Source organism: Acipenser ruthenus, chromosome 26 (assembly GCF_902713425.1).
Source record: "Acipenser ruthenus chromosome 26, fAciRut3.2 maternal haplotype, whole genome shotgun sequence".
Taxonomy (NCBI): Eukaryota; Metazoa; Chordata; class Actinopteri; order Acipenseriformes; family Acipenseridae; genus Acipenser; species Acipenser ruthenus.
The window spans coordinates 1,060,031-1,087,429 of NC_081214.1; the positions used below are offsets into that span (position 1 = coordinate 1,060,031).

At 39.7% G+C, this 27,399-nt stretch overlaps 1 protein-coding gene and 1 long non-coding RNA gene across 11 annotated transcripts in view; one reads left to right on the top strand and one right to left on the bottom strand.

Annotated features, from left to right (window-relative positions):
- The first annotated feature begins 133 nt into the window (after positions 1 to 133).
- LOC117429040 (uncharacterized) lies at positions 134 to 26,327 on the top strand. The gene is made up of 4 exons (XR_009308957.1): positions 134 to 273; positions 1,411 to 1,542; positions 3,811 to 3,881; positions 26,024 to 26,327. It is a non-coding gene; the product is annotated as an uncharacterized LOC117429040 (long non-coding RNA).
- msi2b (musashi RNA-binding protein 2b) overlaps positions 9,761 to 27,399 on the bottom strand; it is a 158,973-nt gene continuing 141,334 nt past the window's right edge. For 2 of the 10 annotated variants that reach the window (XM_059001213.1, XM_059001217.1), the window contains 4 exons: positions 24,995 to 25,174; positions 20,088 to 20,296; positions 17,729 to 17,806; positions 9,761 to 15,042 (listed from right to left, as the gene is read on the bottom strand). In XM_059001213.1, the coding sequence (XP_058857196.1) occupies positions 17,765 to 17,806; positions 20,088 to 20,296; positions 24,995 to 25,174 (431 nt within the window). In that variant the 3' untranslated portion in view covers positions 9,761 to 15,042; positions 17,729 to 17,764. Of the gene's footprint in view, positions 15,046 to 17,728; positions 17,807 to 20,087; positions 20,297 to 24,994; positions 25,175 to 27,399 lie in introns of all 10 variants that reach the window. The other 8 variants (XM_059001221.1, XM_059001222.1, XM_059001219.1 and 5 more) reach the window with 6 other exon arrangements.

Sequence of the window (27,399 nt, forward strand, 5' to 3'; positions counted from 1 at the left end):
TTTGCTTACTGTAATTTTCCCCTCCTTACCAGTGGAGTCAGAAACCAACATATGGGTTTTATAGATATATATATAAACTGAAATCGACCCTCGCAGTAACGGTCCCGTGTTACACAGGGTGAGTATTGCCGTGACGTGTCAGCGGTCGCTTCCACACTGAGCGAATTAGTGCGCTGGTCCCGCGGATGCTGATGGGTGTCACGTGTTACGCAATGTTTTCTGTCCTGCAAACCAACGAGCACGTTGCACCGCTGAAGCGACTTTTTTTAAAATGTAAGTGTAATACATTTGCAGTTACGGGGTTTCTAATGCTACTGTAGTCTCTCTAGCTACGTTTGCGTGTGGAATTACCATGTGTTTACTACCGATACATGTATGTTGTGCTTGTGTCCCATATTTACTGCAGTAAACCTGTATAAAAACGGTGAAGGGATGGGAACATGTAGCTTTGACAACAACAAACCACAACCGCGTTTGTATACATCGCTAGTTACACAAACCGTCTCCCGCAGAGAGATTATTATTATTATTATTATGAAATGAAAGAAATCGCCTGGACGCGAATGTGAGAGCAAATGTTTTAGTTGAGTTTCGTTTTTCCCCCGGAGATTTACTTTGGGTAGACGCTCCAGTGTATATAAAATGTCGTTGGTAAGAAGCGAAGGCTGGATTAGTCCAAACACCATTTAATTAACTTTGATATCGAGCAAACCGTTTCGAACGAGTTGAATACCAAATATTTAACTCCCCGGAGTTTGTTATTCAATAAATACATCGCATTCACTGCTGCAGAGCCTCGGCGCTGTGCGCGTCAACAGCAATGCCATTAATAATTACATTCTTCTTTTTACACTCGCAGTATAGCAGGAGTCGATGATGCTTTCAACTGTTTGAAATTGAAATAAACACGATGGTCCTAAAAAAAAACTGTATCAACCCATTTTGGGGCACAGGCTTTGATGCAGATTCACAGTTATCCACAGCATTGCTGGTATTTCCAGGTCTTTTTTCCAACCACACCCTTAATTATCATTAACTTCAGGGATGGAAATAAGACTCCTATTGCACAGCAGATTCATTCAGGGTATAGGTAACAGACTCATTGTAAAACCAGCAATAGACTGCTATGCACTGGGAGTCTTACATGCATCGCTGAAATTGATCAAATTGAACCCCTTTTAATTCAGGTTAATGAATTATCTTACATGTTTGCAAGCATTTGTATTTGTTCAGTGAATATGAACATTTTCTAGGTTAAATATTTAAAAGAGTAAATTAAATAATTATGAACATTAGCTGTCACTGGTATCGTTGGGATGCAGTTATCAAAATATGATGTTTGTACAACATGAGAGTACATTACCCTAAAGACAGTTTTTAATAATAATTTTTTATTCCCTACTGTTTTAGATTCCTGGCCCAGCATGGCGCCTTGTTCTGGGTTTCTATCTAGAGAAGTGGACCTCTTCAGGGCCTAGCCCAGCAGGATTGGATCAGTTCTGGAACTGGCAGCCCATCCGTGTAAATGATGTCATCAAAGAGGTACTGTAACCCACACCCCCGTGACAACATGAGTTCAGATGCATGATACAGGTAGATTAGAACTGATCACTCGAGATGGAAACGCCACGCAACAAGAAGATGCAACGTGGCTGGTTATTTTAACTCTACACTACATGGTTTACTAGAATACAAAACCTGGGGACCCGGAACTCTTTTTAAAATAAGACCAGTAACCCTTGAAATAGGCTGAGCGATCGAATGCAGGATTCACGTTGGGTTTGTTTTTCGCAGTGCCAGCGAAACTGAAACCCCGGCTGTGAACTCCCTGAAGTTGCCCAAAAGATGCTGCCAATCTATATTTCACCGCTGGCTAGCTCTGAGAATAGAAAGCGTTCTGTGCGAAGGGATTTCTCCTGATCTGGTTTTGATCTGGTGTTGATGGGGGCATCACGGTAGTGCAATGGTAGGCTGTGTTTGTTCAACCAGCTTGGTTCTTACCATTGCAACTGCCCTTGTGCTACTATTGCCCTTTGTGTAGAACCACGGCATTGGGGTGAGCAGTTTTGGATTTTGGGGGGGCAGAAAAATGCATGGGGAGTGGACAAACGTTTTGGCTAATGCTTATAACTGTTTTTTAAACTCTGTATTTTTTATTTGGTTTAGTTTCCTGTAAGTTTGCTTAATCACAGCCCTGTGTAGATTTACGCATGAAGTGCATTATAGCTATGCAATAGTAACACTGTAATCATGTGTAAGTACACATGTATTTGTTAAGTAACTACTATGTAAATACACAGTAATTAGAGACACTTTATGTAAAGTTTACCCTGATTTCATTGACATAGGTTGATTGGCCACTTCCTAATGGTGTGGTGACCTTTCGTGCACAAGCATTAGTTAATAAGGTGAAAACAGTTATAAAGTGAGGACCCCCACCCCCCTCCCCGAGGGATCCCTTCACATCATGCAGGCATGTGCCCTGACCTTTATTTGCACATTAATAATGATATCATGATTCTCAGTAAGACACAGTCTTGGGGGGGGGGGGGGGGGGGTTAAATCGTTACACAGCAGTCCCCGGATTGTGCTGTGAACTGTCAGCCCGCCGTGATTGATGTGTGAAATTCAATACCGCCGGTGTTTGGGGAGCTGTTGCGTTGAAAAAGAATCCAATAAATAAAATTGCAGATCCAGTACTAATAATTACAGCTTGGATCGTTCTTGTAAGGAAGCCACATTGAAGCAAAGCTGTTAGTTACACTGGCTGGTGTACGCAAGAAGGCATTGCTCGGTGTCTTACTCCACGATAGGACTTGCTGCTTAGACAAACGTCCACCTTGCTCCAGTTGCCTTGTAATCCGTGTGTTTCTGTGTTGCAGTATTGCACTGGAGGAGCTTTGAGGTATGTTTACCCAAGAGATCCAGCAGTGTATTTAAATAAGATGCAAAGATATCTCTGTCGCCACAGTCAAGAGCCTTTTTAATTATATTTCATATCCGGAACAAAAGAGGCCCCGTTTTAATGTTCGTGGACATGTGAAGCCGCGGTTCCATCATTACTTCAATTCGTTTGCTTGCTTGTTTCGTCTGAAAGGTCGTTCGGTTAATGCGTGATTCAGTCTTCATCGGCTCTTAACTAGTTTTTAATCCGGGGTTGTTAGCGAGTTGGAATGGCGTGCGGTCTCCAGCCATGCCTGCCCCAGAAGAGTGCCAGTCAATATGTCACGTCAATTAGGATTTCACTGTGTGGGCTGGTAGGAGTGACAGCTCTGGAGCCAGGAGAGGGCAGCTGGATGGCTGGGCTGTCTGCCTGCTTGAGCAGCTCTGCAAACCTGCAGCATCTTATTAGACTGGCTTACAGTGCAGGGAGCAGAAAGACACTATCTTTAATAGGTGTGAAATGGGAAAGCAGAACAACTAGAGACACTGCAAAATAATAATAATAAAAAGGTACTTTGCAAATAACTTGACAACATAACATGCATTCTTTTCTAATTATATATATATATATGTTATTGTTATTATTTATTTCTTAGCAGACGCCCTTATCCAGGATGACTTACAATTGTTACAATATATCACATTATACATTATTTCACATTATTTGTTACATACAATTCCCCATTTATACAGTTGGGTTTTTACTGGAGCAATCTAGGTAAAGTACCTTGCTCAAGGGTACAGCAGCAGTGTCCCCCACCTGGGATTGAACCCACAACCCTCCGGTCAAGAGTCCAGAGCCCTAACCACTACTCCACACTGCTGTCCCAGATATATAATATATATATTTTTTATTTTTTTTGGAAGGGATTTGTGGAGTTCTGAATGGGATGGAGAGAAGAGAGAGAACTGTCAGTTGCAGCTGGATGATGGTTCAGGTAAATAAAAAGCCACTGCTTTGAGATGTCACAACACAACGGTACACCAGTAAACAGAGATACTGGGGCACAGTGGGGTTAAACACAGCGCAGTATTTCAACATTACATGTACGCAGGAGAGCCCATAAAGAGACCATCTCTGGAGCGAATTTTAGCTCCCAGCTAATTTTTCAAACCGTTGTTATTTCAAGGTGTTTGTTTGTGTCTGTTGTTTAAGAAGTGCGAGTCTGACGTTGCAGACTCATTCTTTCCAGTGGTGCGGGGGAGTAGACGGGCTTAATGCACAAGGCATTGTTCAAATCTGGCAGTGACGTGAAATGAGTTCAGTGGTCCACACTGGACGGCTGGGTAATCCACATCACAAGTGGCACCGAGCACCTTTGCAGGTCCTGTATTCAGTAAGGCCTCTGGCTGTACGTCTGTGACATCAAAGCAGAGCAGAGATGTGAAACGCATAGTGTTTGCAATGCCATGGTAATAGCCGCGTACATCAAGGGAAACTGAACTAACTTCTAGCACTGATTTTCATTAAGTGATGCTGACCAGTAAGTAAAGTTTTGTGTTCTTTTTTTTCTTTAGTACATGTAAATAAAATGTATAAAAGCCTGCAGGCAATCTGCAGAACAGGCAGCATCCATATAACCCACCCGTAACTCACTTGGCTTTCAATGACAGGGTTGTGGTGGCTATTCCCACACAGTTCTGCTGTCCGACCAAAACATTTCCAATGTTATAATAATGTAGAAAGATCTACCAAAAGGACCTAGGCAACAGGATTCGTCACTATAACTCTTGTGCACTCGGTGGTGGGCCATGCTGGCCTTCAGCCCTTTTGATCCTGCCGCCCCCCCCAGATATTACACTACTGGAATGGAAATACGACTCCTAATGCATAGCGGTTTCACCCATTCCAGGTTTTACTGTGATCTTGAGTATACCCAGGGTGTATAGGGAACAAGCTCAGGTGTGTCTTACTGAACTCATAGTAAAACCAGGAATGGATCAAACTGCTGAGCAGCGGGAGTCTTATTCCCATCCCTGCTCTACCTTTAGTTCTTTCATTTATTAATGTAGAATTCAGAGGGAGAGGGCGATTTTAGATCAAGGTTAAAGATGATCTTGGAAGAACTGGGACAGGTTTGGGGGGAGCGTTTCCAGTACTTCTGGGGAACGAGAATGACCGACCTTCCATTGTGATGCGCTGTGGCATCAGCCACCCTCCTCTGTACCTCTGGAAATTTCTGATGAAATCTAACAAGACAAAGTGGACAGGTGGCATTGCTTTGCATGTTTATTTATTAAAGCGCGAGAGAAGGAAAGTAGATGCCGAGAGGGAGATGGGTAGGATAGAAGTAGACAGATTTATAATAGCTGTCACATCTTTAAGCCTCTAACACAATCTAGAATATGAAAATAGGACAGCCACTCCAAATTAAAAATGACATTAATTTTTGCTGACAACGTACATCACATTTTTCATTTTCAGGTAAAACAGTACCTGATTAGGTTCTGCCAATTAGTCGTGGAAATAAACAATCATGTCAAGAGTGATGGGCTCCTGGAAAGAGCTGTGCGTGTTTTCACAAGAATACAAAGTGAACGGACTGTTGCGGCACCAACAAGTTTTCTCGGTTCATAATTTACAACATGCAGTGTGTTGTGATTCACACCATTCTCAGCAGTAGCTACATTCCAGGGTCTAGGCCTACATGTCTTTTATGTTGTTATTTAAATTTATGTTAATATTATCAACTGGCAGTAAAATAAAAGATAACCAAGGACAGATTATTTTATTATAATTTTTTTTTAACCATATCCCTTGTGACCCTTGGCCAGTTCAGCTGGCCCAATTTACTTTGTTATTTTTTACAATGTAACACACAGGAGGCTGTGTTGTCCAGTGGTTAAAGAAATGGGCTTGTAACCAGGAGATCCCCGGTTCAAATCCCACCTCAGCCACTGACTCATTGTGTGACCCTGAGCAAGTCACTTAACCTCCTTGTGCTCCGTCTTTCGGGTGAGACGTAGTTGTAAGTGACTCTGCAGCTGATGCATAGTTCACACACCCTAGTCTCTGTAAGTCGCCTTGGATAAAGGCGTCTGCTAAATAAACAAATAATAATAATAATAACTTGCATTTGCGTTACATCCCTTGTATGATGCATCACAGTATACTACTGGTGCACTGTGTGGTTTCACAGACCCTGATTAGCACCAATCACAGACTACCTTACATGCATTACCGTTGGGTAGTCCAAGACTAGTGCTAGTCAGTGTCAGCCGTATATTGGTATACATTGTTGCTGTAGTTCGGTGGATGTAGTTTGGATCTCCGTCCACCAAGATTCTTTTATCAAAGTGTCAAGATCTGGAAGCGCAATCTCAATTCTTCAGTGTTGACCTTCAGATGCTTCAGAGCTCTTGACCTTTGATGCACTGACCCTCATCGTCACAATGGGGTGTTTACTGTTAGTTTCTACTTTAAGCATTGCGGTACAAAAATGAGCTTCGAAGTCTTTTAAAGCTGGGATGTGTCTGTTTTTTTTGTGCCATGTGCTCTGGTTGGTTTATAACTTCAGCCTCTGCATGTTTCTTCTTGCTAACTGTAAAGTCTGGTGGATTACTGTATCCAACACATAAACGCATGGCTTTCTGGCAGCGGTTATTCTGGGAATCGCGTTGTTATGCCATTTGGTTCCCTAATGCACTTGTAACAGCACACACGGTTTGGATGGTAATTATGGTATCAGCAAATAGCACTGGACCTGAGCCAAAATACTGAAGTAGAAAATTGAATACAATGGTATGTTTTAATGACAAGATAAATGAATTCAGTGGTAATTGCTGGTAATAAATGCTGGCTTGTGGGTTTAGCAATTACTAATGCAGTAGGCATACGCGGTGACAAAGATATGTGTAATATATTGTAATTTTTTGAATCCGGGCCAAGTCTGTGGACTACGACTGCGCTGCAACGCCGTGTGGAATAGCAATAAAATCACGACGAGGGGAGCTGTGGAAACGTCAGCGGCTTCAAGGACCAACACTGCCCAGCTTAAACATGTGGAGGCATGTCGTAAACGTTTTATTACGTGGCACTAAAGCTCGAACGTTATGCAAGGAGGCTATTAAAAGAAAGATCACACATTTCTAAATGTAAGTTCTAACAGAACGCCGCTGTCAGCATATACTGTGCATTGAAGGGCTGGAATTCTCTTGAATGCTTTCTTGGAAAAGAGGCTAGTATTGCCTCCAAACATGGATTGCACTCGCTGTTTTGCACTGCCAATACATTTGTTAGCTAGGCAATTGCATTGATTCTGTGTCTGTTTTACCGCCTCCTTCCATATTATTAAGACGACCTTCTCTGCTTACTGTAGGTCAGTCTGTGAGCCAGGTAAGCATTGTTTCCAATACCGCTGAGAGCCAAACCCTAACCAGAACCACAACCATACCCTTACCCTGACCCCAACCAGAACCACAACCAGAACCAGAGTCAGAACTCCAGCACTGGAGGAAAAAGAGGTGAGCAGGTGAGGGTTCAGCTTTACTTGTAGTCAGGAATTATTTTTTACAACTGAAGAATCTAATCGACACAGGAGTAAAACTAGACAGCATCTGGTGTTCTCTGGTTAGCTGTAGTTATTATTATTATTATTATTATTATTATTATTATTATTATTATTATTATTATTATTATTATTATTATTATTATTATTATTATTATTATTAAATGTAAGTACGTAAGTTTGTGTGAAATGCAAACAAAACGTGTACCAGTCTGGACTGAGTTAACGCGCTGATGGTGTTATTGGGTTCAATAAATGCCTCTCCACGGTCTATTTTGTTTTAATCCATACCTCGTGTTTATTGCAGAAAAAGTTCATTTAATTGGGCACGAGGTTCTGTTTGTAAAAGTAGATTGGGCTCTCTGAAACCCCACAGCAGGCGGTGGTACATTAGGAAACAAGAAGGATTGCTTAAGATTCGCTTACACCCGAAGATCACTGCTGTTGATTCTTGGCAGTCCGGGATGAGGTGATTTGTAAGCCACCGGTACACATGGCTGGCATTGCTGGCGGTGCCTGCTAACAAGTTAAAACTGTTACACTGGATAGATTTGTTGCTGTTGACAGTATCTTTAGTGTTCATATAAGAAAGAAAAAAAAAAGCAACATCCAGAAACAGTAGCTGTGCTGGAATTGATGGATGTAAACGTTGTAGCAGTCTATTGCTCCCCAGCTTTCCTTTGTATTTTCCCTTGTGTAATTTATTAGTGGAAGGTACAGTAAGAGGGGCCAGAGTGACAGCAATAGACTAGTCCAGCAGCGTTTATTAGTCGGGCCGATGCTCTCCCTGTAATGTTTGGGTAGTCATCATATTCTCTGTGTAGCACTTGAATCAGCATTCTTCAGTGTAGTGGTTAATTTAGATCTTGCTGTATGTATGGATTTTTTTTTTTTCTAACTGGTAATACATTATAATTGTTTGTGGCTGCTGGTAGTGATATCACAGTGGTCTTTTGGGGGTGGGGGGGGGTCCTCTCTGAGGGGGCGTTGCAGTCCACGATGTGATTTGGTAACCGAGTTCAGGGTGGGGGTGTGCGGGGGTGAGATTGGGGGTGGGGGGGGGTCCTCTCTGAGGGGGCATTGCAATCCACAATGTGATTTGGTAACAGAGTTCAGGGTTATTGCTCCCTGAACTCTGGTCAGCTTAACTGCCCCCAAAGCAGCGGTGCGCTTTCTTAGAAGAAACTGATGTTATAAAACAGCTCCGTGCTCGATACTGAATATCATCTGCTGTGAGAAGGTGGCTGAACGTGTTTTGCCATGTTTAGAGTTTGGCATTTGGGATAAAACAAAGTTAATGTGTTGCGCTGGTGTGTGTATAAGCGGGTCTGCGGTTAAATCTGGGTAACAGTCAGTAGGGGTATTTAAGAATATCCTCTCGTTCACTGTCCATAGCTCTGTGTGGATGTAGAAAACGTATACTCGTTAGTTTCATGCATGTGGTTATGCTGTGTATGTGTTAACCTCCTATCTCTCAGATGAGAAATGCAGTACTTGGATTCCGACTGTTCAGACTGAAAAAAAACAAAAAAGTGTGTCAGAAATGAATTAGCTTGTTGTGGAACCAGTTAGTAAAGCTAATGCAGTAAAGCTGCAGGGTCAATTTAACCATGGTGCATGCTGAATCGGTTACTGTGTGTGCATCACGCTGGGTTTTCCACCAGATACACAGCAGTATGTGATGTGCAAGGCTTGTGCCTCCTGTCAGGAGGAGTGTTGATGGGTAAACCGGAGAAGTTACTCTCAATTTCTGTAACCCAGCTGCAGCTGGAAATCAAATGTCAATGTGTCAATTTGGGACGTCAGAAACATTTTGAATTCAGGGTTAGAAATAATTCCTTTCAGACGGCTTGCCCTGGCGGTGCGGCGCCATATCAGTGTGTTCAGGACTCGGGGAATGAACCCATTAATAAAAAGAGCAAGCCCAAATGAAACTACTTCCAATCATCGAAGACATGGCTTTGACAAAGAACCATCCTTATCCTTTCATCCGTGTCCGTGGCTCTGTGAGTGTGAGTGTGAGAGAGAGAGAGAATTGTTTCTGCAGAGAAGTGCTCCTGTAGATGAAGTTAGCTCTTTAATCCTGTCCCTTTTTTAATCATAATATTTGTACGTTTATAGTAAACCTGTATCATAATATTTGTAAGTTTATAGTAAACCAAGAGATGAAATATGCATGTATCATAACTCTACAGTAATAATGTTCACTTTTTCATGTTGTAAGTTAGTCTAAACTGTGAAAAAAAAAAAAGGTCAGCATCTTATTGAAAAAAAAAAAAAAAAAAACAGAAAGAAAGAACATGAAACAGTTCAAAACAGTTTATTTGATTGAATTTTTTTTCCCCAGACAAACACATTGATTTCTGGACCACAGTAGAGGATGGAAACCTTTCACAAACGTTATTTTTTTATTATTATTTTTTGAAAATACAAATATAAAATTATACTTTCCACATCTGCGATGTGAGAGACCCCCATCCACATAGTTTATTTTACAACAGGGCTTCAGCAAGCCGTACACGAAAGACCTGAAAGATGCTTTCAGATGTCAGTTCAGTTAAAAAGTCCTTTAACGTTAAAAAATGGGCAAGTGCTAAGAATAAGCAATAAAACTCGGATACACTGGAAGAGTTTCACTAATTCCCGACGCCTCGAGGTACCCCCTGCAACCACATTCAAATCAGCAGCTCCGGAAATAACGGTCTCTCCTGTTTTTGAATATGCTGTTTTTATGCTACTATAGTACGTCAGATTACATTTTTACACGGAGTCTTCAGAAAAAAAGTTCTTAATGTGGCAACTGGAATGGGAATGACCTCAAGCGGAGGTCAGCTTCACACTAAAAATTCATCTTGTGCGTAATCTGAAACGGCAATCTGCTAACAGAGTCATTCGTTACGACTTGTGAAATAAACCATTAGGAGACTGGGCTGTGCTATTACAGCGCTTCCATCAATATTGCGCAGGACAGCGTGTAGTGTTCAGGTTCGAGAGAAACCGTTTGAACCATTTCAAAAACCAAGTCGTTACTTAAAGCCTTTCCCGTTGTCAGTATGTAGCAGTGATCGGCGCAAACAGAGCGGTTCTTCACGCTGTCAAAGCCAAGTGAGGAAGGACTTTGGGCTTGGGTGTGAATTCAGGAACGTGTGCAGCACGTGTCAGACCTGTGTTAAACAGCTCCACTCGCTGGCAGAAGCCCACAGGTCATTAGCATCTGCAGTGTATGTATGTTAGATCCCATAAAGGCAGTCTCCAAGCTTCTGTTTATTGTTTTACAGAGCGGTAGACTGGCCATAGCCTAGCACTTGCCTCAAAATTCAAGTTTCAACGGATGCCGCAGTTACATTCCGCAATGCAACGGAACACCTTTCAGGTCGTTATTTTACTAACAATTATCCAATGAATTAACTAATCTAGCAAGATGTGTAACATTCATCAGCTGTAAACTGCTGTACAATGAAAAATAAAATTACAGCAACAGAGCCATGCTACCTTAAAGTCCAAGCTACAGGTTCAAATTTAAAAAAAAAAAAAATTAAAAATAATTATTATTCTTCTTATTATTAAAAATAAATAAATAAATGGTATGGACTATTTAAAGACAAGCTGGTCTTGATTTTAAATCAAACGAGAGAGGAGAGGTCTGAAGGCATTTTATTCTTAAATTATAAATCTGGTCACATTTAACATGGTTTTATAGTGTTCAGGAAACAGGAATCTTCATATCGCTCTGGGAAGAATGTATGAGGAACAACGGGGAAGCGACTCGGCCGTCTCAAATTTGAAATGAACAAATAGTGCACTGAAAAGGTAAGCATACAATATTTTAACAATGAAAACAACTTGTGATCACAAAACGTGCTATCCTGATAACTGAAACGCCCCAGCGTGCTTGGTTATAAAAAAAGGGATTAGAGTCTGTGCTGCCCACTGCTGAAAGCAAGTCAAACAGAGACTTTACTCGAATTAGTGTAAGGGAAGTGGTCGCGGTTAATGTAGGAGATCCTGCTGTTGCGTGTTGTTGGGTTGAACTCTTTCAGAGTTTGAAAGAACTTTTAATAATTCATGCAAGTAGTGCCTGCAAAAACATCCTCTCCACCCTCGCCCTCCAACCACAGGTACCTCTAAAAGATCAAGACACCTGTTTGATTTAAAATGAAGACCCTCTCGAGTACAAAAACAAGTCACAAAATCTTTAAAATTAGGTTTCTAGATGAGTGGGAACTAAATTACTCATTAATGTAAACAAAACATCTCAGTATCCAAAAATAGTCGTGGCGTGGGCCACTGGGATTATTATTATTATTATTATTATTATTATTATTATTATTTGTACAAACATCAAAACATATAACACAATTATTATTATTTTAAATTATTATTATTCAACGTTGTTAAACTTTCTAAAAAAATATGATTTTTTTTTTTTTACGTAATAAAATCATCTTTTTTTTTTTTTCTTCATAATTATAGCTTGTGTCCCTGTTAAAAAATAATTGAAAATAAAACAAGTTTTGTTTCATATCTAGCGTTAGCATTTAAGGTAGTATGGCACACCCCTTTTTTTTTTAACATTCAAGGGAGAGGGGATCCAATTCATGCCTTTTTTTTTTTTACTTCAGTCTTACAGCATTTTTAGATTTCATCTGTCAGAGCTTTGGTTAGTTGAAACCATGTGAGATCAGCAAAAAAATTTTTAAAAAAAAGGAAAATTGCTATTAAAATAATTACTGTTAGCAATTTTTTTACTTTTAAAATTAATAAGAGAAAGTTCTGTCCTTACTGGTCCTAAATCTGCTATGACTACATCTAGTTCTTAAATCTTAATTTACGTAACATCTACCACTAATTACTAAAGAGACAGAGAAGAGAAAGCGTGGAAGAGAGGAACGATCACTACATAAGCATCAAGACAGCACTCTTTACAAGATTACTTGGTTTTGTTTTACACACTATTTGAAATACATTGATGATCAACAAAAGATTATTAGATGAGGCGACAGGGAATGGAAAGAGTGAAATCGATGGATGTACAGTACATTATTATAATTATTAGTATTAATAATATTATTCATCAACCACCACAAAAATATTAATAAAAATCCCCAGATTCTAGAAATTGAAATCTCAAGGGAATTTTTTTTCTTTTTTTTTTTTTTTTTAAATCAGAATGAACAGTTTATTATTATTATTATTATTATTATTATTATTATTATTATTATTATTATTATTATTATTATTATTATTGTAGTAATAATAATAATAATAATAATAATAATAATAATAATAATAATATCATTAATATTTAATTTTAATTATTATTACTTGATCACGTCTCCATGTTTATTTATTATTTAAAAAGCGTCCAGCATTTCGCTTAACCTGGTTGTTCCAAAAGAAAAAAAAAATAAAGAAAAAAGACCCAGCAGGAAACAAATCTGCATCTGCACCCATCTATCAGTCAGTTATCTTCTTTAAAAAAGACCCTTTGATTGAGACGCCTTTGCTCTACCAACAACTAAGTTAGCCTACCATTAAAAAAACAAACTCAGCAGCTGTTTATTAACATCGCATTCAGTGTCTTACATGGGCTGTACCAAAAATACCAACATTTATAAACAATTAAAAAAATATTAAAACTAGGCATATTATATCCAAAAACCAAGACGTCAGCACTATACATATCGTTTAACGTCTCCTACCGAGATGTATATTCTTCTGCAGGTGTATTTACTTATAATAAAAAACAAAATAAAAATAAGACAGATTTAATGAAAAATAATCCTTCATAGTTCACCCTCTAGCGAAGACAACAGCTGACATTAAACATGTGCAAATAGGAAACTGTCAGCTCTTCCTACCAGTCACAGTGCCATGATGTTTCTCATATGTACTAATGCATTATTTATTATTTTTGTGTCTAAAATAAATGAATCTTACAACGCTTCCTTGGTGAAACTAACAGCACAGAGGTATTTGTATAAAAAGGTTAGCGTTCCTAATTCGTTCAAAAGAGGATTCATAATGGATTAAGTTAAACAAGCTTTAAATATTGCCTTTATAACTATGCTGAAAACAGGAATTGGTTTTCTTTCTATTTTTTATTTAATTTAAATAAACTGGCGAAAAAACAGTTTAAATATAAAAGCTTGAGGACGTACACAACGACGAGAGAAAGAGAGCGAGCGCTTGAAATGTGTGAACAGCAACCATAAAAAAAGAACCTGTTTATTTTTGAATTCATGTTTTTTAAGTAAATAAAACTGCTTTGGACTTTATATTATTATTCATGTAGCTTAATAAATGTTATATTGAAGTTGTAGCTTCTTGCAGTTTTCAGTCTGGGAAATGAAAAACCGACTTGTTTAATAATAAAAATAATAATAACAACAATAAAAAATAAATAAAAAAAAAAAAAAACCCACCAACAAGCAGAGTTAGTTATGGCGTGTAGCTTCACCTGTAACCGCTCGTGTCCATTCGCGTCTGAGCTTTCCAACCGGATAATATGCTGGTATGATGCTAGTACAGTTATTAGGCCTTAAGTATATACAAAGCAAGCTAACAGTGTTTTTTTTTTTTTTTTTTTTTTTTCTAATTCTTTATGCGGCAGTCCAGGCCTTTGTGCTAACAATGGATTTTATTAACGGTTCAGAGCGTTTAAAAAACGTCTTTTGTTTTCTTACCCGCTCGACTCTCTAAGCACATCCGTTGACCTACACCATCGCAAAAATATGTTGCATCTCTTTTTTTTTTTTCTTAATAGTTTATATGCAGTTAACTGGAATAATATTTACAGTATAGATATTTATATATATATATTTTTTTTCACAATTTACCAAAGTAATATCACTTTTTTTTTTTTTTTTAAACAACCAAAACAACACTTATAGAAAAAAAAGGACCATGAAAATATTGTAGTCCTCTCCTTATTGCCGAAAATAGATCGTTATGGTTAACAACGAGACGTCACATTTAAAAAAAACAAACAAACAGAACTACGTAGGTGTGTTAGTCAACAACCCTCTCGCTTTTTTCACTTGAATATAATAATCTATTTGTTTCCACCCCCCAGCGTCTGTATCAGTGTGTTTACGTGTGCAAAGACGACACCTGAAAGTTTAAGAATTGGTACCAAAGTTCAAATAATAAATGTAACCGTTTCAAAACACATTAAGCCCCAAAAACAATATATAAAGAAAACAGCGTAAGTCGATAACATCGTTAAGCTCTAACATCTATAAGCTTAAAGTAAGATACACCAAAAAAAAAATAATAAATACAAAAAATAATAAAAATAAAACTTAAAACCAAAACTATGATGCTACTTCCGTCACTAGCACTACTTAAATTACTACAAGGAAAAACCATGGTAATATGATTCATCTACATTAAAGAGAAATACAAAGCCAGCTTTATAATACACTACAGCAGATTTGATGAGATGATTTTGACGTCGTTCTCGCTGCCAGCCACCTCCAGTTTCCCCGTCTCCACTGGTTTGCTGTAGTGCTTGAAGTTTGATGACATCATCTGTATGCAGAACCAATTAGAAACTTCTCCCCGTCTTGCCCGGGCCTCCTGATATACTCTGCTAAACCAAAAAACAGAACGAAAAATGTTAAACTAAAACCATATAGTTATTCATTTATTTACTTAATTCATTTATTTGAAACCGAGACACGTCAGCAGTTGTTAAGGCAAGCGGGATGCGTTCGTGGTAAATTTGCTTGTGAGATGATTTTTTTTTTTATTATTACTTCAGGGACGTCTGTTTTATAGGCACAGCTGTTTTGTGGGGCAGCCATCTTGAGGAGGTCCCCACTAGACACCCAGCATTTTGAAATCCAGAGTACAGCACACGTGAACAGGTTTGCATCCTGCCAGAACGGCAATTACTGCTGCTGTCGTACCTCGGATATCAACACGTAACCAAAGATAACAGACAATAATCAAATAAAAGCTGATGAGAGGAAGTGGTGGTGACCCTCATAACAAGTAAACCAAGTACGGCTACTGCGTGTGTGACCCAGCGCAGCTCCCTTCTGAATTCTTACTGCAGCAAAACAGAAAGAGAACACGTCTTCCTAATATTGCAGTAAAGAAAAACGGACCAAGGCACTGATTTACAACTAGGCTTGTTTTAGCATGACTAGCACATTCCCAAGTTTATACCCATTTAAATGAATGTTTTTCAAGTAACAGTAGTGCATTGTAGCACTTAACTCAAAGTGTGACTGATGAATTTACATGCTGTTAAACTGCTCACATTAACTCTGAACTAATGGGGTCAACGCCAACCAAACAAACACACACACAAAGAGAGAAACTCTTCAGAGTGTCTTTAGAGAGTGTACAGTGTGCAGAGAATAATGAAAAACAAATGAGACTCTTAATGGGTCATTAACATCTTTAAATAGCAACTCAAAAACCACATTTCAAACATGCAGAGTTTAGAAGAATACCTTATGGGTTAATGTATACTGAAGGATAGGGCTGGGGGGTGGCAAGCTGGATTTCATGAGACGTTGCAAATTGTACTCTTAACTAAGCCTCCACTGCAATGAGAAATGAAGGACTTCTGATTGGTGATCCAATGACAGGAACAAGTTCAATGCAGACATGTCCGGCACATTGGGTCCAACACTGGCTGGCGATCTCATGGAAAGGTGTGCGCTAGCGGGGGTGCAGTGGGCTGTTCCACTGGACTTTCATGCCTGGGTTTCAGTCAGGCTCAGTGGAAGTTAGTTTAGTGGTCTCAGCTTAGCAAATCACAAAACTAGTGCACGCTCTCTCAGCTATCTGTAAAGCATTGGAGCTGCTGGGGTTTGGGTGTTAAACAATACAGTACCAGCCTGTGCAGCCATACAGTGCTGTGTGTTTAAACTAGAGAATTCCCATTAAAAAATTATGCAAAAAAAACAGCGGTATGTATTTCTAATCAGCCTACACAATCCACGACGTTGTTTTAAACTTGCAAATGTAGTTGCATCTTAGTTATTAAAAAAAAAAAAAAAAAAGTATGATATAAAAACAGATAGCACAACGTCTGCCTCTGAATATTTACTGGGGCACCGCTCTCTTCATTAGCACAGCCGCTACTGGCAACAAGAACTGAACTGCCTGGAAACTTTAAAGTCTTTTATATATAAGGTAACAAAATAATGTGGAGGGAGAAAGAAGGAGTTGAGTTATCTGCCTTGACATATCACAGAGCGCGAGCCTAAACAACTCCAACCAAGTCTAGTGAAGTGTTTCTGAGGAGCAGCTGGTCTGCACAGGCGACAGAACGCGATGCAATGCCTCCTGAACCCTTCCAACCCCTTTAGAGGGCTAGGGGTGTGCAGAGAACTTATCCTACTGCGCTTACAAACTGGAGCAACTTTACAGCAGAGGTGCTGCACCAGCTTAGTATGAACTGATCCTGCTTAAGATCAAACTATTAACTCCACAGGGTCAGGACAGACCAAGGCACACAGAACAGACGAATGATGCGACGCGTGCAATACCAACGCTTATTCTATTCAGTATCAGAAGGCTTTTCTCAATAAGATGCATTGAAAGAAGTAGTCACATTGAAACGCTTGTCTGATATTTTAGTACCACTTCATGGATTGTGAACATTTGATTATGCATTTATTATGAATAAATCAAATGTTAGCGGGGTATGTAATTCCGTTAGTGCAGTGTGGAGTGCATTGGAGTGCACTGGTGTAGGACTCACACTAAACAAGCCACGGACAGTGTTTAAAATAGTACCTAGCAATGGGATTCAGGTACTATTTATGGAACCATTTCATTAGATTAACATTCTGAAATAACCTTTTTTAATTGCCTGGAAAAGTGAGTTTTTTTTTTTTTTTATTTAAAAGGTACAATAGACACTAGCCTTTCCATGTTTTGATTCGGTTGATACAGTCACCATTGCACAAATAATTCTTAACATGTTACTGATTAATAATAATAAAAAGATGTGAACGGTCCTACAGATAAATTGTGAAGGTGGAGGGGGGAGTCAGAACAGATGAGATCTACATACAGAGTACAGACAGCTTAGCAATAAGAAACAAACAAGGAAGCAATATCAGAAAGAAAGGATTTGATGTTACAAGCGTAGGTGGAGAAAATGTGCTTTAAAAAAAATTGAGGATTCATCATCATCATCATCACCATCATCATCATAAAAAAAGAAACATTGAGAGAAAGAATAAATGATTCTACATAAAACGAAAGAAACAAACAGAAATGACTTGTATAATATAAAAGGCACATGATACCTCAAAGTGAGATGGCAACCAACCACTTGTTAGGTTTCAGTGGTATCCGTTTGTAAAAGCTGTCGCAATCAACGGACCCTAAAATTGTACAGTTAGTACCTGTGTCAGTATACATTTCATGGAAAAGACAATATATCATTGGTGAGTATATGAATAGGCAGTGCGCTACCAGCATGAATGTGCATGTACACCATTAGTGCCCGAACTGAGCAACAATAAGCCAGGAAGACATGTTTACAAAGTAATTGGTTAGCCGTCTTTTCTACAGCATTGAAATTATTTGTCCTTAACCATTGCCATAACCCACCCAGCCACCCAGCCGTGTCAAGGCTGTTGTTCTGCATGCCGCGGAGCCTCAGGTGTAAGTAACAGCAGGCTGGTGACATTTCTTATTCCACACGCGTGCACGTACCATAGGGGGTGTTAAATATTCATGTTCTGGTATTTTTGTTCGCTCTTTAAGCTGTTTTTTTTTTGTGCCCAATTTCAGTTCTGTTTATTTTTGCAATATTAAAACGGAGTTAGTCGACCTGGATAAAGATAACCTCTCCAGATAGATCCGCACTTAAAGGGTTGGTCTGGTGACTTTAAAGGCTGCCAAGCTCTGTATCTAGAATCAGTTCTGCTGTAAAAGAACAGGTGTTTACAGAGGACTGTGGCCCGTTTTTAAATGAATTTTATCAGACAGGTCTGAGAGATAATATAATAATATCTAATACATGGCTGTTTATTCCCCTCTGTATATTCCGTGCAGGTGCAGTATTGCTACTCCGTTTAAAACAGTTCCTTGTTAATTCAATCCCTGTGTGTGTGTCCAGGCTTTGCTGCTAATGTATTGCCATTTGTTTTGCAAGAATTACAGAGGAGATTGATAGCCTTTCCTTGGTGGCGTACACATTCATGCTAGCATTAACGATATTAATACAATTTCAACACCACAGGGCATGCAAAAGCTCTCCAGCAATAACAAGTAGCGAGACACACTATCTTGCTGAATGAATACAACAAACAGGATACTAGGAACTCAGCACATCCACTTTCACTTGAAAAAATACATTTGGTCAAACTTTGTTTCGACACCAGGAAGACAACATCACTTTAAAATGTTCTTTTTTTAAATGATGTGTTTTTCAGATGTCACATTTTGAATCTTGATTTGTACAATGTGTTTGTCAGTTGTGTCAGTAATATCTTCATGAAATTACAACCTTTAACTCAACCCTTAGAACCGCATCACTAAAATACAAACCTGTTTGTGTTATATATATTTTTTTAAATAAACAGGCTGGGTTTAAAAGTAACCGTTCAAAAGAAACAATAACCCTCCCCGTGCAAAATCCACACTAAAAAATTGCTTTGAAGATGACTTTGGCATAAAGTTCAAAAGCTAATTCTGTTTGCCAGTCTAAAAAAAAAAAATAATATCTGTCTCGTTTGGAATCAGGCTTTGGTTTGACCTGAACCTAGTTCTGAGCAAATTGAAAAATACACCAGTCAATTAAAAGTGTTCATGGTAACTAAAGGAGAAGAGAAATGATTTTTAAATCGTGGTTATGCCACAAATATTTGTCTTTCAATATCTATCTAAAGATATCTATCTATCTGTATAATGTGTGTGTGTGAGTGCGCGTGTGTGAGAGTGAAAGTGTTTAAGATGTTGTCCTCCTGGTTAGCAGTTAAATAAATACAAATTAGTTCTTATAAATAAAAATGTAATAAAAAAAAAGGACTGTAGGCATTGCACGCTCAATACAGAAAGTTTCAAAAGCATTCACATCCAGTTTATTTAATTAATTCAAATAAATGTGTAGCACGACTAGGTGCACCTGTGCTCCACTGACTCCCAGTAAGACAACGCGGCTGCATGGAGCGGCCGTGCAGTACTTCCTGGTCACTGGATTTATTGACTTCGTTGTTTAAGGTAGCATGGCTCTGCCACCGGTGCATCCGTCAGCTCTCGTGTCTCCAGCAGTTGAAGGAGACGAACCAAACGGAAGAGTGGTGGGCGCCCCTAAGCTCACACCTGTTTACTCAGATTAAATTTCTGTTGTTGAATTTCTAAAATAATAATATAAGATGTGCAGTAGTGTCTGCCTGTAACACCTGGTCACAGGTTTCACAACTCTGTTCTTTACTGATTTTTTTTTGTACAAATTCTGTTTTACATTTTTCTTCTCTCAAAGCCAAAGAGCTCTTTTACAGCACTACTACTTTTACAAAAAAAAAAAATTTAGAATAGCAAAAGAGGGTGCATTGCCTTGATGTTTTTAAATAAATAAATAAATAAATAAATAAATAAATGTCACACACACACACTGCCACACACATAAATGCAGACAAAGCTGACGAGTGTACTTACTGCAATGCTGTGCCCGAAGCCGGATCCTGGCTGGGGGCTAGCAGCACTTATGTAGTTACCAACACCAGAGTCCTGGCTGGCGGTACCATAGAGGTCAGCGACAGGCCCTGGACTGTTGGCGCCGGGGAATCCGCCTGGCCGGACGTGGTTGGTGCCTGCCGGGGAAGCAGGGGCGCCAAAATTCGGATGAGCAGTGTAGCTATTCAGGACTGGTGTGCAGAGATAAAAGCTGGGTATGAGCCTCGCATGCACTGTACATAACAGAACACAAGCCAAACCACTAGACATGAAATCAAACATATTCATGTACAGCCTAGGCCCGACTGACTAAATAAAACAAAATTAAAAATAAAACACATTCAAACTAAGGCCATGCGCAATAAATGGCGAGAGCAAGTTCAATGATATTCAGCCCATACTACCAACTAAGAAGCTTTGGAGCCCCATATATATATACACACATATATATATTTAAATATATATACAACAATCATTCAACACTCTACTTAAAATCAGAGACTGTAAGGTGCTCATTTTCATCAAATTGTCACAAAAAAAAATATTCAATTTTTTGACATGTGAATCGATGCTCATGCAGTATTAACAAGTTTCCAGATTTGGACACGTTTAGACAGCATTCACATCCCATGCAAACTACAAAGGATCTAGTGTTAAGACTACACAGTGTGCTGTTTCATTGAGGTTAGAAATGGAGATTATTACAATCAAGTGGCAGAAGATTCATTCCGGGTCCCTGCGGATCGCCAAGCGCTTGCAAGTATGTCAAAGGGATATTTAATTTCCCATTAATATACCGTACGCTTTTTAAATTATTTTCTAAAGAAAAAAAAAAAAAACACGGTTTAAATGCTTGTACATCTTCAATATAAATTCAGGTTCATAAATCCCTTTTCACAAACTGCATAGGGGGATTCCTATGTAAACCCTGGATCTAATCAACACCTGTCCTCCTTCTTAGATTATATATATATATATATATAAACGATGGTGATTATGGACCACACATCGTCTGGGGTATCATGCCTGGTTGGTAACTGGCAGGAGTGAAATTACTGGGGGTACCCTGGGTAATGGTGTCTGAAAGACTTCTTTACACAGTCATGTTTACTCTGTAAACCACAACCGCTCAGAGTGGATATAATCCTTTTCAAGATAAGCAGCAGCCGTCGAACGAAGCGACTGGGTGGTGGCGGCAGACAGACGAGCCCAGAGATTCTGGCTTTGAATCCCAGCTTAGCCAATGACCTCCTGCTGTGTGACCTTGTCAGCCTGCCCTGAGAAACACTGGGATAAGCAGGACCCCAGTGGAAAAAGAGATGCTGCATCCCTGCTGGGGAATCCTACATTAATACTGGCAATTCAAAAATGAAAAGCTCTGGGAGTCCACTGGCTCTGAACAGACGCCTTAATGCTCTTGCTACAGTGACCTTAGGATGACCTTACTTATTGTTGCTTAGATATAAAAAATAAAATAGATGCATGTTCCAGTGGGTTTGTTTATGTGACCCATCCTAAAAACAACAAACCAATACTTTAAATGTACTGATGCTGGAACCTGCAAACCCACGTGTCACGCTTTAATCGAAATTTGAAAGAAATCTGTACGTCTCCCACCCCTTTGGAGGTGTACCTAGGAAAACAAACCACTGTTCCACCCAACTTTGCCAAACGCAATTCACCCTAGCCAACGCTGAACAAAGCACCTTGCAGCCGGCTTGCTTTCACAGAAGGTTCTGGTGTAAGGAAAGCCATTAAAATCAGTATTGGAACATACAGCTGCATGGCCACATGATGCACAATGTGCACAACCCAAATCGAAAAGTGAGCACCAGCATACCGGGCTGATCACAAAGCTGCTGGCAATCAAGCACTTAATTGAAAAATGTGCGCCTCAGGCACTACTGAGCTTAGTGTTTCAGTGGAACTGTTCTGCTCACAAGCCAAGCCTCGCCATTGGATTCGGCGGTCTTATCAGAGCAGCACAGTCTGATTTCGGTCATACATTAAGCAATTATTGCTATTTTTAACTTAAACAGTAATCGTTACTTCTTAATTGGTAGATTCATTTGAACAGTACAAAGCTCAATTTCCTACGGAAAACAGGATTTAAGCTGCATACAGCCCTGCGGCGACAACACTACTGTCATTAGCTGTAATAGCAAACATGAATTCTAATTATTAAGACTGGCTTGCAGAGCTCCATTACGAGCTTTGTTTTTAGCAAGGACTCAGAGCGAGTGTATTAATTACAAGGCATAGCTTCCCTGGGCGGATATTAAAAGCAACTTTAAATAAATGACAAAGTCGAAAACAAATTCACCCCCAAACCCCCCCAGAGAGTGATGATTTAAAAAGGTATATCCATCTGTCAGCAGGATTACTTCACTGAAGATGCTGTAAACCTACATACTTATAAACACACATACAGACTTCACAGCACAGCGGTACAGCAAGCTGCCAGGCCAGAGGTACCAATGTTGGATTATAGCTGCAGGCACTCTAACAGAATGGGCTATTTCAAGCTTTACTCTATGACTGAACAGAATGCACAATGTACTGTACAATGTGATGCACTGCCAAGGGGTTACAACTGGTATAGGCAGGTACAGCGGCACACACAGCAGCTGTATCAAGCATTGACTGTGGGGCTCTGTGACACCAATGCATTCATTATACCGGTACAGGAACACCATTTTGCACAGTGTTGAAAATGCTGGATGCTTAAGAAAGTAGGCAATCCATAAAGATCAGTTTTTTTTTTTTTAAACCTCACAAGTGAAATTAAAATCAGCGCATGCATGCTGTCATACTGCGTCTTTCTCTTTCTACACATGTTCTACTTCGTGCCACAAGCAGAAAAAAAACAAGTTAAATCGCTCCAGTTGGAACGGCAAGGAAACGGGCTCTGCTTTGGTCTTTAATTGGCTGAGCCGTGCAGCACTAGGAAGAAACTCGTGGGGTGTGCAACACAGGCTCACTACTGATCTTATCAAACACCAACACTGCTAAAGTCTCAGAATAGTCACAATCAAGTGCCGTTCTGTGCCACAGCTGTGAGGGCTGGTGAAGTTAATTAGAACAGAGAGAGTGATCCACAAGCAGGACCGCTGAGGTGGCCTGTCTTCCCCCAGCCTGTCTGTCACAGCTGCTTACCGTGGAGAGAGGAGCACTGGAGATGCCAGCGCTGTGTGTGCGTCTTCTGTTTATTTGTGAATCTGCAGTATTAACAAAAACATGTTGCAGTCGAAAAGATATTCCAGTGGTTTTTTTTGGTCTAGTGAATTGGTCATTTTGGCTTGTGTGAGATGGTAACCGTGTTGCCTAGCATCAAGTGTCCTCATCCATTCTCACAATGTGATTGCAGAACATCTCAGAGCACTGTATCGTACATTAGTAAATGCCTGACGTTTGTGTAGAAAGCAATATTAATTCACGCTACTGTTACTATGATTCAAAAAATAAATACATACAGAAAAAAAAAGCTGTTCATTGTGTTCCGGTTTAAATTCATCTCCTTATTAACAGAACCTTCCAGAGAAACCGATTTACTAAATCTCCCGGGCGACGTCAAAGCCTGCGGCTTCACGGAGGCACAGGGACTTCTCTTGCACTTTCAGAATCATGTTTAGAAAGACCCGCCCTAAAAGCTACAGTCACATTTACGCACCAAACAGCCTTCAGCAACATTCCTTCCTGGTCTATGATGCGGCTTGGGCTGAACCGTGCTCTTATTGGTTGAGTCACATACTGTGTCGACCAATCACTAGCCAACAAGAAGGCCTACAGTACTCACACAACATTGTATGTCAAAAAATAATTCAAAAGCATACAGGGTACCTTTGTCACATTTGCAGTTCTCCCCCTAAATTAAAATTAAATTTCAAGACTGGGTTGTCAAACATACATATGTTATCCGACAGCCTCACAAATATAAAAAAAAAAACCAAACAAACATTTATTCCATCTCAACAAATGATCAATTTCAACAACACCTTACCCTATCTCCACTCTATATGTGTGTTATATATATTATTATATATAGCGCTGAATACATTGTGAGAATCTTTTTTCTTTTTTATTTTTACAAATTGCAAAAATAAAAGGAAACCAACAAAGAACGGGTCTGGCAGCTGAAAGATGTGCTGTATGGAGTTCAGGAGAAATGAAATGTGCATACAGTTTAGGAAAAATGCTAAATAAAACAGTATGTGTGTGCACGCTGTTACACACCCACAGATCTGTACAGCTGGAGTAGCCTTACGAAATACTCCCGTGCGATCATACACTGGTTTCCATAATCAAAAGGAAATGTTAAAATAAATAAATAAATAAAAGAAATCACAACTAGCGGAGGTATTTGTGTATTATATTTCCCTTCAAGGGGCATTGTGTATTATATTTATACAACTGGGTGACTTTGTAAATTTAAACTATGCGGAGAACACAATGCAGTCTGGATCCTCCGACAAGATCAGCCAATTGAAATCCAGGGGTTTGAGAGCTAGGCTCACCGTTATATATATATATATATATATCTATATATATATATATATATATATACATATATATATATATATATATATATATATATAGTAACAGCAACAGTGCTAAAAAAATGTTTCCAACAGTATGACATCACAGAAGCCTGGCATCAGCAGATAGCTCTGTACACACTTGTTGTATAAATAAGAATGCACACACACACACACACACACACAAAATACATATACAAAATACATTTATTTATATATATACCTCAAGTGTCAAAGGTATACATATAAAAGTATAAGGGGACATGCAGTGCAGACTCTCCAATAAAAAGTGCTTCTTACTCCCCCAGTTGAAAATGGACTGTCTGAAGAGATTTAGTAAAACGCAGTACAAACCTGGGTTCTTAAACTGATCCGGGCTGGGCAGGTGGTGGAGGGGAGAGTTGCTGGCGGAAGCGGCATGCTCACTTTGTAGCATCTGAGCAGCCTGGGGCCCCAGGGAGGCATAGTCCGCGAACGAGAAGGGGGCCCCCCGGTGATCGCTGGGCGAGGAATAGAAACCATAATCGGGGAACCCTGGGAGATACAGTATAGGGGGGACTCCATCATTGTGGAAAAACGTTCACAGCAACTTCAAAACTTCATGGCATGTAATGCAAGTTAAGCTACCCGGTAAACCCTTGGACGTTATTCTCCATGTATTTCTACTTGCATGGAAGCGCATGGCTTTGAACACTGAATAACAGATCTATCGTGCATATATATTTTTGTTACCCGCAGTGATGACAGTACAAGGGTTTCGCTAATCTGGCTTTCAGATGTGGTTTTAATGTGCTTGCTCATTTACTTGTCCAAATACTACATGAATATGGAGCTGTGTGACTAATGATACAGAAAAGAAGCCCCAATCAGTTATCAGTTATGGAACAGAATGTACATCCAAGGCTGAGTAGAGTAGAAAGTCAACTCAACATTTTTACAGACTAATATGACAAGCATTATTGGCATGTTTCAGAAAACACGGAGAATGCGATCCTTCTATTTCAAAACTGCGGAGCAGAAATTTAACTTTCTTTCATACACATAAAAATCAATAAGTAATTTCAGCCCAGTGTGTATTAATCCATTCAATTCAGCACGACGAATGCCTGCCTTTCTTTGATTTATAAATCTGTTATGTTTCAAGGCACAATGCCTGGAAATGGAACTGACACAAAAAGGCAGGTCGTTTTTGCTTTCTTTTATTAGGTGTAACAGTAGGTTTAGCTGTGCTGCACCGTGCTCTTTAATTACTTAACCTGCAATCATTCTGTCCAGAACCAACAACAATGTCAAGTCAAATCTGATAACCCTTCCGCAGCTTTGTACAGATCAAGAAAACTGTAGAAATTAGATTCCGTTGTTTGTTTGTTTGTTTTTTAACAGACAGTTCCTGATTTCCGAGACAGGGGAGGGACTGGAAATGGAAGATTGCAGAAGTAAAGGTGTTCTTCCAGGTGTTGCACGAGGAACTAGAGCTTCCCTCATTAAGAATCCCCCTGCTGTGATTCACGAAGCCGCTCTCACCTTGTACACAACGCAGAGCCCTACCTGTCGAAACACCTTCATCCAGTTTGCACTGTCACAGGAACCATTCCATGACCTTTGGACCTCGAGCTGTTTTAATAGGAACTTGTTTTCTTTTGGTTCACTGTGCTAAAATGCATACTTTTTTTTTTTTTTTTTTTTTTTTTAACAAGATTGCGGATCAGAAGATTCCTACACCTGGCTTTTAATAATAAACCAGCCACATATTTTTTTTATATATATATATATATATATATATATATATATATATATATATATATATATATATATATATAATTTCTGAAGGACAACTGTTAAAAATGAAAATCAAAATACTATTAACCCAGGCATAAAAACAGAGAATGAACAGTGCATTCACCACTACACCCCTCAGCTCCCTCCAATCACATTGCATGCAATATTAAACTACTTGTATCCTTCAAAACCCTGCAAAGTTAATAGCTGGTACGTAGCTTTGTAGATTCTGTTTCACACGAATATATACAAGAAAAAAAAACAAAACACATTGCAGCTGAAAGACACCGGCCTTGTGACCTTGTCTGTAAGATGCATGAGCACAGAGATACAGAAACCTTGGACTGTGATCCATCTATCTCCAGCAATACCCTTCACACACTGCAAGCCTTCATCGGACTCAAGTGTTTTCTAAACCCCTTTACATCCACATTTTAAATCACAGCACTGCTTACAGCTTTGGCTCCAGCCCTGTCATCTACAACGATCTTAAATCACTTGCTCTTAACCTCATTCCAAACATAATCTTCATTCAACTCGTCTTACAGACTTGCAGAGCACAGTATGTAATTCACAAACCACAACAAGTGTACTTGACCTTTAATTCATTTATCCAAAAATAATTAGAAAGGGTGCAGAGGCCACGTCTAAAACACTGGCATGCACAGACTGTGAGCACCATGGAACCAGGCTGCAAATCCACCAATCAGACCCTGCCCTGACAGCCACTGCCCGTCGAGGACCTCCTGCCCGGACAGCCACTGCCCGTCGAGGACCTCCTGCCCTGACAGCACCACCGCCCAGCACACTGCCCGTCGAGGACCTCCGGCCCTGACAGCCACTGCCCAGCACACTGCCCGTCGAGGACCTCTGGCCCTGACCGCCACTGCCCAGCACACTGCCCGTCGAGGACCTCTGGCCCTGACAGAAGCACCGCCAGAGGAAACGCTGGCAGCTCTGTGCAGGAATCTCCCACAGAG